Here is a 13,725-nt window from a genome sequence, read left to right as displayed (position 1 = left end):
GTTAAAGATGAAGACTACAGATGTGAAAAACCAAGGAGAAACATTAGATATATTTTCAGGGTTACTAAAGAAGAGAACAAAACAAAAAGAAAATATACTTTAAATATGATTTAAAAATCTGAAGACATAAATACAGACTCTACTTCTCAGAGTTTAATGACAGGATCCAGGAAAAACCGATAGAGAATCATAAAAACCAAGACATAATCGATGAAGTTACTGAACTTTCTACATCTGAACAAAAAGCAAAACAAGAAAAAGTAGATCAGTTTGCTTCCGTCTTCACAGTGACACCAAACACCAGAGAGCAGTAAAGCAGTGGTTCCATATTTCTCACAAAAATAAGAATTAAGACTAAACTTTGATATCGAACTAAAGCTTTGATAATTATGGTTCACAATCACAAATAATAAAGAAATCACTGGCAATAACCTTAATCTTGATGGTAAAACAAGAAGAGGGAAAAGGGATTCAGAAAGAAATGTCACCAATTTTCCCATCTTCCGTAGCAAAAACTCAGAAGATGCTATTTTGAAGTTAAATCTGTTAAAACAAAAAGTTACCAGAACTCAAAGGATTTTTTTTTTCCACTTAAGTCTTTTTTTTAATTGAAGTATAGTTGATATACAATGTTATATTAGTTTCAGGCATACCACACAGTGATTTGACAATTCCTCCTTGACTCATTGCTCACCACAAAAAGCAGAGTCACCATTTGTCACTATACAATGTTATTAGAATATTACTGACTATATTCTCTATGCTATACTTTTCATCTCTGGGACTTACGTATTTTATCACTGACAATTTGTACCTCTTAATGCCCTTCATCTATTTCACCCATCCTCCCAGACACCTTCCCTCTGGCAAACACCAGTTTGTTCTCTATATTTAAGAGTCTTTCTGTTTGTCAAGAAGTAGCATCACACTGGTTAAAAGGACATTAATTTGAAATTAATAAATTCCTTCAGTTTAAGTTCACTTTCTATTTCTTCTGTTATATATTGGAAGCAAAATGAAAAATAACTCATTAGAAATACAAAGTATAATATGATATTTTCTGTAAAACCATCTCTATTTACTTGTATATTCACACACAGAGATGTTGTAAATAATGTTCACCAAATGTTAAAAGTTGTGAGACGGGGTGGTGATGGTGCATGCTTTAATGTTTTAAAAATGAGCAATACATCATCTTTTCAAATAATAAAGCCATTATTCTACTTTAATAATTGCATATTTCTCAGATCCCTGTATATCATTTTGTTCTCGTTTCCCAGATAAGAGAAATTAGACACCCAAAGGTGAAATGACTTGATGGGAGAGTGACCTAATTCAGGATGATATTTTAATAGTATTTTTTTTTTTTTTTTTAAAGATTTTATTTATTTATTTGACAGAGAGAGACACAGCGAGAGAGGGAACACAAGCAGGGGGAGGGGGAGAGGGAGAAGCACAGGATGATATTTTAATAAACATGTGATATACCTACTAGTTTCCATCATCATCAAATCTACTGATTTGGCTCAATACGAGGATGAACTTGTAATATAATTATATATGCCTGACAATAGGATGAATTGAGCCACACAGTAGGAAATTCCAAAGAGCACTTAATATAAGGCTGATGTAACCAACCAACTCTTCTAGAAAGTTGTCATACACGAAGCACATGTTAGAGTTAGTGAGCTGTCAGGGTGCTTCCAATTCTGAAAATGTTTGACTTTATGATGTGAAGTCATACAACAAAGTCATGAACCTCTCTCTTAAGCTATAATAGTATCAGTACCACGCTCACATTTAGAGTTCTGTGCTTTAAATCATTTTCACGAATATGTCATACTTCCCTTCCCCAGAAACAACTCTTGAAATAGGTAGGACAGGTGTTATTAGTTCCAGTATGCAGTTGAGAAAATTAAAATTCAGAAAAGAAGTCACTGGTCCATGATCATACAGACAGATCATTACAGAGCCAAGACTTGTTTTTCTGGGGTTTTCTGTTTGTTTGTTCTAGTCCATGTTTACCGTCCAAGCAACTACTCTACATAAATGCACAGTAGCCCAGCGCTGACCACGTTTTACTTACATTACCCTGGGGTTTTCCGAGCAACTATGCCTACTCAGTTCAAAATGGAAGAAAGGCTAGGTTGCTGCGATTCTTTCTATCCTGTGTGAGGAAAGAGCCTTGGAACTTCATGGAAAAGAACTTTAAAGCAACCACACTATATATGCCCATCACTATGCTATAAACTCTTTTTTTGGAAATTAAAGACTTTTTTCAGCAAAGCCTGCTGTTGTCCTTATGGTTTCCAACTACAAGAAGTAAAAGTCATCCACTGCTGATGCTAGATGGTTTAAGCAGCTGTTCATCAGAGGTAGTCCCAGAGCAGAAGTTTTAATGTGAACTCTGATAAGCCGGGCTAATGTATATGCACGCATACGTTTTGGACACCTGCTCTAAACCAGCAGCTGAGAAGCACTTGGTAAACATACCCTGAAGCGGCTGGAAAACAGATGGAGCAAAGCCAGGTTTGGGGAGCCAGGTCCCCAAACAAGCCACTTCATTCACAAGGACAGCAACTGGTGAAATACATTCGAGAGCATATATGCCATACTTTATGCCAATATTTGGGAAGAGAAAATAATGGAGGATGGGCTCTTTTCTGAATTTATTTGATGTTTTCTAATGGCAGAACATAAAGGGACAAAATCAAGTGCAATGAAATTGAATAAAAGAACTTAAAACTTGACTAAAGGAAAGGACTTAATGCAAATATAGCTCTTTTCAAAGAGAAGATGAAGACAGATCCCAGAAGTGAGACTCTTGGTGTGGCCACAAAAGGAATTCTGCACATGCTATTTAGGCCATTTAAATATTCGAACCTAAGCAGAAAGGCACAGCATGATATTCTGTGGCTCTTGGCAAGATTTTATCACCAGTGGCAAACTGGAAACATACTAAATAGTTTTAAAAGCCATATTCAAATGTCTTTTCAATTATGTAGACAGTGGGAATGTTGCTTCCACTGCTGACATTTTAAAACTTCATCTTAATAGTGACCTTGTCAATACACTTAAAATATAGAAAAGATAAATTTTCAAGCTCTGGAATTTTCTCCCTGAATCAGCATTGTTAAAACTAACAGCATCTGATTCGAGCAGGCTTAAAAAGAAGCACCAATGTATTCTCTGTTCTAAGGCATCTATAGCTGAAAATACAGACCAAAAATATGAAAAACAGCAATAAGATAAAAATAATTCTTCAGGCCAAACACATTAAGCGAAATAGTCACTGCTCCTTCCTCCACACAGACTTCTGAGACTTCTATAAGCTAGGGGGCACAATCATTTAGAATGAATCACATATATTATAGTCAATCAAGATAATATTTTCAGAGTTTTTCCTCGGGGTAAGTAGTAACACAATGATTCTCTTTGCCATTATCTTCAGTTGTCATAAAATTAGTTACAGAACAATGACACTGTCAAAATAAATAAACTCACAAAGTTAATACTGATCCACTCAAACATAAAAATTTTAATAACAACTGAATGAAAACATAAAGTAATAATACCAACATCACATATAAGGGCTAAACATATTTTGCATGATAATGAGTGAAGGTTTCCATATTTACATAGGGATGAGCCAGGAGAATTTAAATTTATTACCTTTGCCTTAGGGAGTCCATAATACCGTTTAACTTCACTTTATGAATGAAATTATCAGTGCTGTGCTGGTGCCAGCTCATCCCCAGCTCATGAGTGCCAATTGTTAAATTTTAAGGATCCCTGCAAGCTAGGTGTTAAATCACTGAAACGAACCATGATGAAAGTATTTACACCATGGGAATTGACAAGCATTACAGATTGGACCTCCCCGCCCCACCACCCAAAGCCAGTTTAATAGCACCTCACTGATCCACATAAAAATACACAGTATAGGGGTGCCTGGGTGGCTCAGTCGGTTAAGTGTCTGCCTTCAGCTCGGGGCATGATCCCAGGATCCTGGAATTGAGTACTGCATCAGGCTCCCTGCTCAGCGGGGTGTCTATTTCTCCCTCTGCCCCTCCCCACGCTCCTGCATGCTCTCTCTCTTTCTTTCTCAGATGCTTTCTTTCTCTCTCAAATAAATAAATACGATCTTAAAAAAAAAAATACACAGTACAATTAATTTTCACAAAGCAAATTTTCCCACGTAGGCAATACTGGGGTCAAGAGAAAGAACATTACCATACACCCCCAAGTCTCCCTTGTTTCATGTGTGAATCAATACTCCCTCTAGAGGTCTGAAAATCTTCCAGATACAAATATTAGAAAGGAGCAATTTTAGCAATGATGAGGGAAGAAGGCAATGTTAAATGAAAGATATAACCTGGAAAGTCATCTGTAAGCAACTGCGAAGGTAGGCTGGCAGAAAAAGACACAGCATGATGTACATTTACTTGACGGTAGCAGGAGCAGTGTGGGAAGGAAAATACGAAACAGCAGGTGGTACGCAGCTACACAAGGGTTATGAGGCACATATCTGCTGACCAGACCTGTAAAGTGTGAAAAATCTTAGGAAAGAGATAGTTTAACATATTGTAATTCTCTTTGTATTGCTTATGATTTTTTAAAAATTATTTATTTATTTGACAGAGAGAGACATAGCCAGAGCAGGAACACAAGCAGGGGGAGTGGGAGAGGGAGAAGCAGGCTTCCAGCGGAGCAGGACCCTGGGATCACGAACTGAGCCGAAGGCAGACGCTTAACAACAGAGCCACCCAGGCGCCTTTTTATATCATAACCAGTACAGAGTACGAGAAAAGCTGAAATAAATAACTGCCACACATAAAGTGATAGCCAGCATTTGATTACTGTTGAAATTCACAAGATTTTTTGTCCCCTCTAATTTAGAGGGGTACCTGTCCGTGAAAAACCAAAGTGAAAACCCCTTCATAGTCATCCTGCTCCTCTGAGGAAAGATAACACAGCTGGAGCAAAGAAGACCGCATATGACAGCAACCCTGTGCCATGTGCTGCTGGTGTCAGGATTATGACTAGGAACTAACACATATGTACACAAAATCTGGCTTCTTTTGTTTTTCTCTGTCCCAGTGATCAGCTGCATCCAGTGGTCTTCCAGTTCTCAATATTCATCAACAAACTGATTCTTTAATTCCAGCTTAAGTTCTAGAAACTGACGACAGCTAAACTTGCACAAAAAAGGGTTCCTTCCTTATAAATCTCTTCATATTTAAGGTTTAAAATTTAAAAATTACACTTTACAGATAGATGTATGTATCAAAGTATTGACCTCTGTCCCATACTCAAACACGTAAGTGCTCTAATGAGAATAACAGCCCCAAAGTAATGTTCAACCTAAGATTTTTCACTCTAGTTATAAAATTTGACTAACCGACCTTTATTGTTTTCCTCTTCATATGGATATTCATTCATCCATTTGTCTCTAGAGTCACATTGATCCTGCAAGAAACACACACAAAAACAAATAATGAGAAAAAGTTCCCCATGTTGATGACATTCTTCCATTGGCGGTGAACAACTTAATTCTGCAATTCTTCAGGCTCTTGATTAGTAGAATGACATAATAAACACAACAGCCAAAGAATATTTTTTTCATTAGTTATTTGTTTTTTGCTTGCTCTTTATCAGCCACTAAAGGGCAAAGTGGAGAAATGAGGGAACAGAAGTATGATCTCCAACTAGGACAGCTCCTGAGCACAAGATAATGAAGATCTGGATAAAGAGAGTCGAGGGAGGGAAGAAAAAGACCAGAGAGACAAAGGGGAGGATAAATGGCAGAAATTGGTTTAAAAGTAAATTTAATATATAAAAGTCACAAATATTCCTACTGGAGCACTTGGCTCCCTTATTCTTAGCAACCAAGGGATTTTTAAAGTAATGCTGTTTTCCAGAGGAAATGATCTTTTTTTTTTACCTCTTTACATCTGAAACAAATATGCAGCATAATTAATATGAATACTTTTCGGTGCCTCCATGTTGATCAATACCCAAGTAACTTTTTATATATTTTTTAAAGATTTATTTATTTGAGAGAGAGAAAGAGAGAGCGCGTGCGGGGTGAGGGGAGCAGAGGGAGAGAATCCCCAAGCAGACTCCTCGCTGAGCGCAGAGCCCACCGCCTGGGACTCAATCCCATGACCTTGAGATCATGACCTGAGCCTCAATAAACCAAGAGTCCAGTAGGATGCTTAACCGACTGAGCCACCCAGGCACCCCCCACCCCCAAGTAACTTTCAAAAAATTAATCTGATACATGCCACTTCTCAAAAGCTGCCATATCCCCAGGACCATTTGGATCTCACCAAATATAATTAAATATTGCTGGATTAGAGAGTTCTGATTACAATAAACCATTTGAAAGTCCTCCTGTTTATTTTCATTCAGCATTATGCAACTTGCTTCAGAATTCCCTTTTCATGAGGCAAATTTTCTTTGGCATTCAGTTAAGCCCGCTTAGTAGGCATAATTGATTTTGTTTTTTCATTCGGAATTACACTCAAGAGGGGACATGCCTTGGCGTTCTTAGCAGCACCCACTGTGTGTGGGTGGCTCGTGCTGGCGGCTCACCACTGCAGCATCGGGACGAGTTTCCTCTGCATGTATCTCCACACGTTTGAACAGAAAAAGGGTTCACTCACTCATAGGGCCATAAATGAAACCGAGCACAACTCACAAGTTCCATGGGCAGGGAGACTGGCCTTTAATTTTGTTCCAGTTTTAATCAATTAACCAATTTCTCCTCTCTCTCTCTCTTCCCCTTTGCCCCCTCCTTTCTTCCTCTCCACTTCTCTCTCTCTATATATATATACTATTTATATATAAAAATACATACATTTATGTCTCAAAATGCATCTAATATATACTATAGCCTTTACTACTAGAAATGCTACTAGAAAAGCAATATAATATAAATGTAACATTTTTTTTAATTTTTTTTTTTTTTTAATTCATGAGAATCAGAGAGAGAGAGAGAGAGAGAGGCAGAGGCAGAGGAAGAAGCAGGCTCCCCACCTAGCAGGGAGTTAGTTTCTCCCTCTGCCTCTCTCCCTTCCTCATGCTCTCTCTCTCTGTCTCTCTCTCTCTCAAATGAATAAATAAAATCTTTAAAAAAAATTTTAATAATATTTTAATATTAGTGGCAAACTAGAAAACTTCCTGGAAATTCAGAGTGTAATTATTCTATTTTACATTATGAAACCATAATATGGTATCCCTCGAAAGAATTAAAAAGTCATCTAAAACACCATGTTCTTATCAAACACGTCTTGTCCTTTCTAGCCTTCAAAATATATCTAAATCGATCAGTTCCAACCTAGCAGAATGTACTAGGTACGTCAAAAACTGGCTTCAATCTTACATTCCAATTCTGTAAAGTTTTTTTCCCCCCACACTTTGATATATCCTGGCCATTTTCACATGAATTTCAACTTCCTAATGCTTAATCCAAAATTCATAACCCTCTACTGTAGGGATACATTTACTCCCTAATTTTTGTCTAATAGTTTACGATTTTGTGCTACCATGATAACACTTAAACATCCTTCTATGTAAATCTTGTATATGCCGGGGCCTCTGCTAGCCTGGATGATGCCTTTGTGCAGGTAGAAAGGACACCCTCTCTGGGCAGACACAGAGAGGCTCCAATCAGGAGGGAGGGCCTAGCAAGCAGAGCCCGTGGTAGATTTTCACCACCATTCACCCCCCAGCCGGGCACCCTCATCTACCAAACTTAGCTGCTCTAAGTCTGCACCTTTAATTACTGCCTTAGAATATAGTTATAGAAGTATAATCACCGGATCAAAATAATAGGAACTTTTTTCCTGGTTTTTCAAAATATCTTTTTAAACATCCTACACCAATTTATACTCCCCACAGAAAAGGAAGCCCTGCTATTTCCCGAAACACGGCACATTACCTCACACGTTTCAGGGGGATCAATAAATGTTTGTCAAATGAGTAAATGAAGCTAGTAATGACAAACAGAAGAAAAACAAAATAAACTCATGTTTCTATCCATCATGCGGATTTTTCTTATCCAAGTAACTAGGGCCTCCATTATTGAATTTGTATTTTTAGATAAAATTAATCTGCTGACTAAAACATTAAATTATGTGAACAATACCTAACACAATATCCCACATTTTGACACCATTTGGGGACTTACAAAGTAGCCTAGTGATGTAATTTGTACTGAAAGCAGTTCTGTGACTTGAGTACATGAACTATTTTAAGATCCATTTGACAATGATGATTAGAGATTAATTTCGTACCCAAGGTAACTAGTTAGGTAATGTCAGGGTCCTTGTAAAACTCCTTAGAGCTCCACATCTGAACATGGTTCTTTGTGGTTTATCTCTGCAACCACCTACAACTTCAACGTATACCTCTGTATGTTTTATGCCTGACGAGAGCCTGGTATAATGCTAACTTGTTTTCCATTCAATTCACGCTCCTCAAAGAGTGTGCAAGCTCATCTCTTGTTCTGCAGCTCCCCTCCAGCACCTCATATTTTAAGTAACGCAAATGAAGACACAGTTTAGAGCTGAGAAGACCGATCCCTCATCTCGCCTCTGTCTCCCACTGGCCATTGGACCTGAAACAATTCATTCAACCTCTCTTGAGTCCCAATTTCCTTCTCCACAGAATCAGTGGTAACAGAAATAACTTGTTCTATCTACCCCACCTACCCTAACTGAAGTCATGTCTATGCAGCAATCTGTGCTGTCATTCACATAGGAATTCTCATTTAATCAGTGGTCCAGATATTAAGCAAAAAAACAACAGGGTTTCCCAAAATTGAGGCCACAAAATAGACAAATCTCTACTTTATTCATGCTAAGGGGCCTTTGTGTTGTTCCCCAAATCCCCATCAAAGTCAAGCCATGATATAAAATAGGAAAATGGCACATTTCCAGCAACAGTTAATATCTCATCAATTTCCTAATTAAAAGATTGCTTAAGTCTGCCAAATAGGTTTGTAAAATTATCCAGTAAATTTTCTCAAAGCACAGAAGTTCTAAAGGCCACTGTCCTCATCAAAAATTCATCGTACATGGTTTTGATGCTTACTTTCCTGGCTCCAAAAATGATTCTCAATTGTCAGGTAAGAAAAAGCAAAGGGTTGGTCACTTATTTCAACACACACACACACACAAAATGTGAGAAATAAGAAAAGGCACAAAATATTACATTTTGGAAAGAAGTTTAGATTGATTTTTAAACAAAAATATTGATGCCTAGAACCATTAGTAAATACTCCTGTTTAAACAGTGAGTCTGCAGAAATTGTAGCAACAGAGAATCAATCATCTTCTAAATTCTGTTCCTTTCTAACTCTTGTTTTCTCCCATAACATTTCCTAGTACCCTGGACAAGAGAACTGACCTTGGCCAGAATGCATGTGACTGCTACCCACCTTAATGAAGAAGGAGTTACACTTCAGGGCACTACATCATTACCCTGTAGTAACAAGCTGCTGGCTCTTCATCACATTTTAAATGATCCATTATGCTCTCCATCTTTAAAGGTGAGTGTTTAATACATTCACCATACTTCAGGACCCATAAGTACACTTGTTACTAGTTCCTCTGAAAATCCCATTTATGTGTCTTTAAACAGAGAAAGAGAAACACCTTTTAGAGGTGTTTATAGACACCTGACTAGTCAGGGTATTCCACTCTCTGCCCAAAGGTAATTTAGTTGCTCTGTTTCAAGTAAATTGAATTCTGGTAATTGTACAGCAATTCCATTTGGAATTCTGTCTTCTAGATTCAGTTTCACAAATCACTGCTTCATTAGTTGTGATCCTGTGTTTTCAAGGGCTGATAAAAAAAAAATCAGGTAATAAACGTTTACATACATATTCATATAACTTTTAAAGCCGATTAGGGAACCCGACAGGCAGGCTTTGTGAATTTAAGTCGTCAATATTATATAACAGATCCATCTTGGCCTTGCTATGCATCAAGGTTTTTGATCTATAAGTTGCCTTTTTTTCATTTAAAGTTATTTCTGTTTTATCTGTCGCAGTGAGTTATCTTGGGAACTAAAAATATTTGAAGGTTAATCTAAATATTTCTGGAGATAAATGCATATCTAAGTGCTACATTTTCATAGCTATTTTGACTTAAAATGAAAAGAGACGCTGAAGACACAAAGCAGTGAGCTTGTTGCTAGGTGACAGGTGACACCTACCGTATCTCTTCTGAACTTGTACAGCATGAGACATCTTACTGCTGAGAAAAGATACACGGATATCCGTGGCACAAACACCATTTTCTATAGAGAAGCAAACTAGTCTTCAGATACTCTTTTTTAACATAGGCCATAAGTAGTCAGCAATTTAGGTCTATACGAATATCCAATTTTAGAGACGCCTCTCACCACAAATAGGAAAAGACAGTTCATTATTTTCCATTTTGGGAATATGGTTCTACATTCTAAGTAATGTCTACATATGAAATACATATAATTTTCATGATTTGTAATTAAAGAGTGATCATTATTCTTTATATCTCACGAATTCTCAAAGTTTTAACAGAAATCACTTCAACTAGGGTAGGTAGAGTCCACAGAGAAAGCAGTATCTTTATAATAAGTAATCCAATTTCCATTAAATTTATTAACACAAGACCATCATAGCAAAGACCTGATGAATTAAAAAAGAAAATACAAAAACCTACAAGGTAGGTTATTTCCTGGATATATTTTATAATTACATACACACCTACTTTCTAGCACTACCTCCCTTCCTTGAGACAAAAACTCAGGCACAAAGTTCCACCCCTTTTCTTTGACTCATCAGGCAATTCAGGTGATGATATACAAACACCAAGAACTCTTCTATACCCACAATTTCAGGATCTCACATGAATTAACGACATGGTCTGCTCCATCTGGGGAAGACTGTGCTTTCTCATGTTGGGAAAAGATCTGAACATGAATACCAAACAGAATGAACACCAGCATTAACACTTGGCAATAATGTGACTTAAGGCAAGCGGTTTAACTTTTGCGTGCCCTTGTTCCTCATTTATTAATATTGTATCATGGGACACATGGGTGGCTCAGTCAGTTAAGCATCTGCCCTTGGCCAGGTCATGATCCTAGGGTCCTGGGATGGAGCCCCAGGTCCAATGGGCTCCCTGCTCAGTGGGGAGTCTGCTTCTCCCTCCTCCCACCCCCTGCTTGTGCTCGCGTGCGTGCTCTCTCTCTCAAATAAATAAAATCTCGTTGGGGGGGAGGCAACTATGAACATTGAAAAGGAGAAGGTACAATGTACTCACCACACACTCTGGCACATATTAGTTATTCAACAAATGTCAGTCCCAACCCTACTCCTTACATTTATAGTCAAGCACCCAAACTCCTATTTCCACTAAAACTTTCCTGAGAACTAGGAACAAACAATGACCTACTTGAATCCAAGTTACACTTCCTCAAGACTACTGTCAACCCGGGTTGTGTGTTTTTTACAGGAAGGTCCTGGGACAGACGACAGGATGACCCCCCTGAGCTCTCACAGTACAGTGTCTGCAATTCCTCCACTAAGAGAATTCAATGATGCTAACAGAAATAGGAGATGGGATTTCAGGTCCTAAATAACCAAAAATTCAATAATACTCCCTATGGAATTCGATTAGTTACACAGAAATCAATTGAAAATTCTCCTTTATAAAAATGTTCTTCCCTATTTCCAGCTTTATGTTTCTCTGAAATTATGCTTCCACCCAGGAATTTTTCACTATTAGCAAAGAGCAAACTTTAAGAACTAAGGTCTCACTTGGAGTAAGGTATGCCCCGAAGCTTGAGCAAACATTTAAGAACAGAGTTCACTGAATAAACAGCCCATTTTCAGAGGGAGGAGGTAAAGCAAAAGCACACTGACGTGGAAATTAATTACTCTTTTAATCTGTTTTCAGCTACCATTACACTGCATCATTCTATGCAGAGAACAAATAAACCTTTAGAAGAAAGTAACCATAGCAAATGAATTAAGCATTTCTTTTACATATATTGTGCTCAATACAATGGTTTGAAAAGTAATTTATGCTATGCTCATATTCAAGTGTAATTGCCATTTTATCGGGACTGCACAGTCAAAAAACTGATTTGTATTGCAAAGGACTGACAGGATGATTAAATTTTGTCTTCCTATGTCTAATTTATGTGATTTAGATTACAACACAAATATGAGCATGTGCGATTTGTACTCTCACAGGAAACTACGGCATATAACACTACATTCTGCCAAAAGTAACTTGGCCACACACGTTTGCATTCCCATATGAAGAACACTGACAACTTCCTCTCAATCTTTTCTATTGGGCTGTGTTTTTAACCATCATGCTAAAGATACTAAAAATCTCTGTGGAGTTTCTAAGGGGCTGATGGGAGAAATGAAATAACAGGGTGCCGGTTCACTTCCTAGCATTTTAAGCAAGTATAATGTGGTTGTGTGATTTATACATTAAAAAGCAAGCTTTCAGTTTTGAAAACAACTGAAAATAAAATCATGATCAACACACAGTTGATACCAATTAAAAATGCATAATTCACACAAGCCTAAGAATTCCTCGACTATTTCACTTCAGTGAGTGTTGTCTGCACATAGCGAGGCATATATATTACGGGGTAATTATACAAATTTTATACACTAAAGATCTATGACATAGTCAAGAAAAATAAGTTGCCTTATTCAGTATGCAGTATACATATTTGGCTTTCCTATTAATTATTGCCTTCTATGTTTAACTTGCCAATACTAAGCAAGATAAATTCCATTCAAATGCATAGTAAACAGTTTGCTTAGGGAGTAAATTTATTTTCTAGTCCATCACAACAATAGTTGATTACAATATGTTGCTCTTATCCAATTTTGAATTAATTCATGTGAAATAAAACAAATATTTATTAAATTGTAGGGGAAAACATTCCATCAAACTGCAAAACCTGAGTGGAAAAACAAATGGCACACATTTAATTACAGCTGACATTTAAATGAAATTTGCAATCTCAAAATATTTAACAATAATTAGAAAATATCAAACGAGATATTTTTAGGGTACTTTTTATGTTCAATCTCTTCAAATATCTGAGCCCAGAGGAATTTTAACATAGGCGGATTTTGAAATAGAATTTGAAGGATGGATCAAAGAGCTTAATAGATTTGTTTTACTGACATTTTGATATAATGATACAGAAAAAGAGGATTTATTTGATATTTTTAATGAATGTCTTCTGGGTTGCCAAATGCCTTACTGAACAATAGTTTTGTCCAGCTGAACTCATCAATCCAGTGTGTGCATTCAGACATCACAATCATTACCCTACGTAGCTCATAATCTGGCCCACCACAGATAGCAAGCTGTCATAATAAATACATTATCAATTAGTATTTCTCAATGATGAGCAAATTAGTAGACCATCAAATGGCTTGCTTAACCATATGTTTCTCTCATGACTAAATAATACCAGAAAATCAAAATACTATTTCTTGAGAATGACAAATGATATATTAGGTTGATTCTTGTTTACAAGGATCAAAGACCCCTTTAAACACTGGAAAACTATGGAAACTGGGAGTCAAAGCAAATATAATCCAAGTAATTGCTAGCAGATGATGAAGGTCTGCTGATTTATAATCATGATACTTCTTACATGGTATATATATATCCTTCTGTTAATTCATCCATGA

The 13,725-nt window shown here is 37.0% G+C and overlaps 1 protein-coding gene across 2 annotated transcripts in view; it reads right to left on the bottom strand.

Moving 5' to 3' along the window:
• Positions 1-13,725, bottom strand: part of KLF12 (Kruppel like factor 12) — a 420,428-nt gene that overhangs the window by 277,178 nt on the left and 129,525 nt on the right. For both annotated transcript variants that reach the window (XM_021697868.2, XM_021697869.2), the window contains one exon: positions 5,406-5,469. In XM_021697868.2, coding sequence (XP_021553543.1) covers positions 5,406-5,438 — 33 coding nt within the window. In that variant the 5' untranslated portion in view covers positions 5,439-5,469. The remainder of the gene's footprint in view (positions 1-5,405; positions 5,470-13,725) is intronic.

This window comes from Neomonachus schauinslandi, chromosome 3 (assembly GCF_002201575.2).
Source record: "Neomonachus schauinslandi chromosome 3, ASM220157v2, whole genome shotgun sequence".
Classification (NCBI taxonomy): Eukaryota; Metazoa; Chordata; class Mammalia; order Carnivora; family Phocidae; genus Neomonachus; species Neomonachus schauinslandi.
The sequence above is the reverse complement of the archived record's forward strand: the minus strand, read 5'-3'. Positions and strand labels throughout refer to the sequence as shown.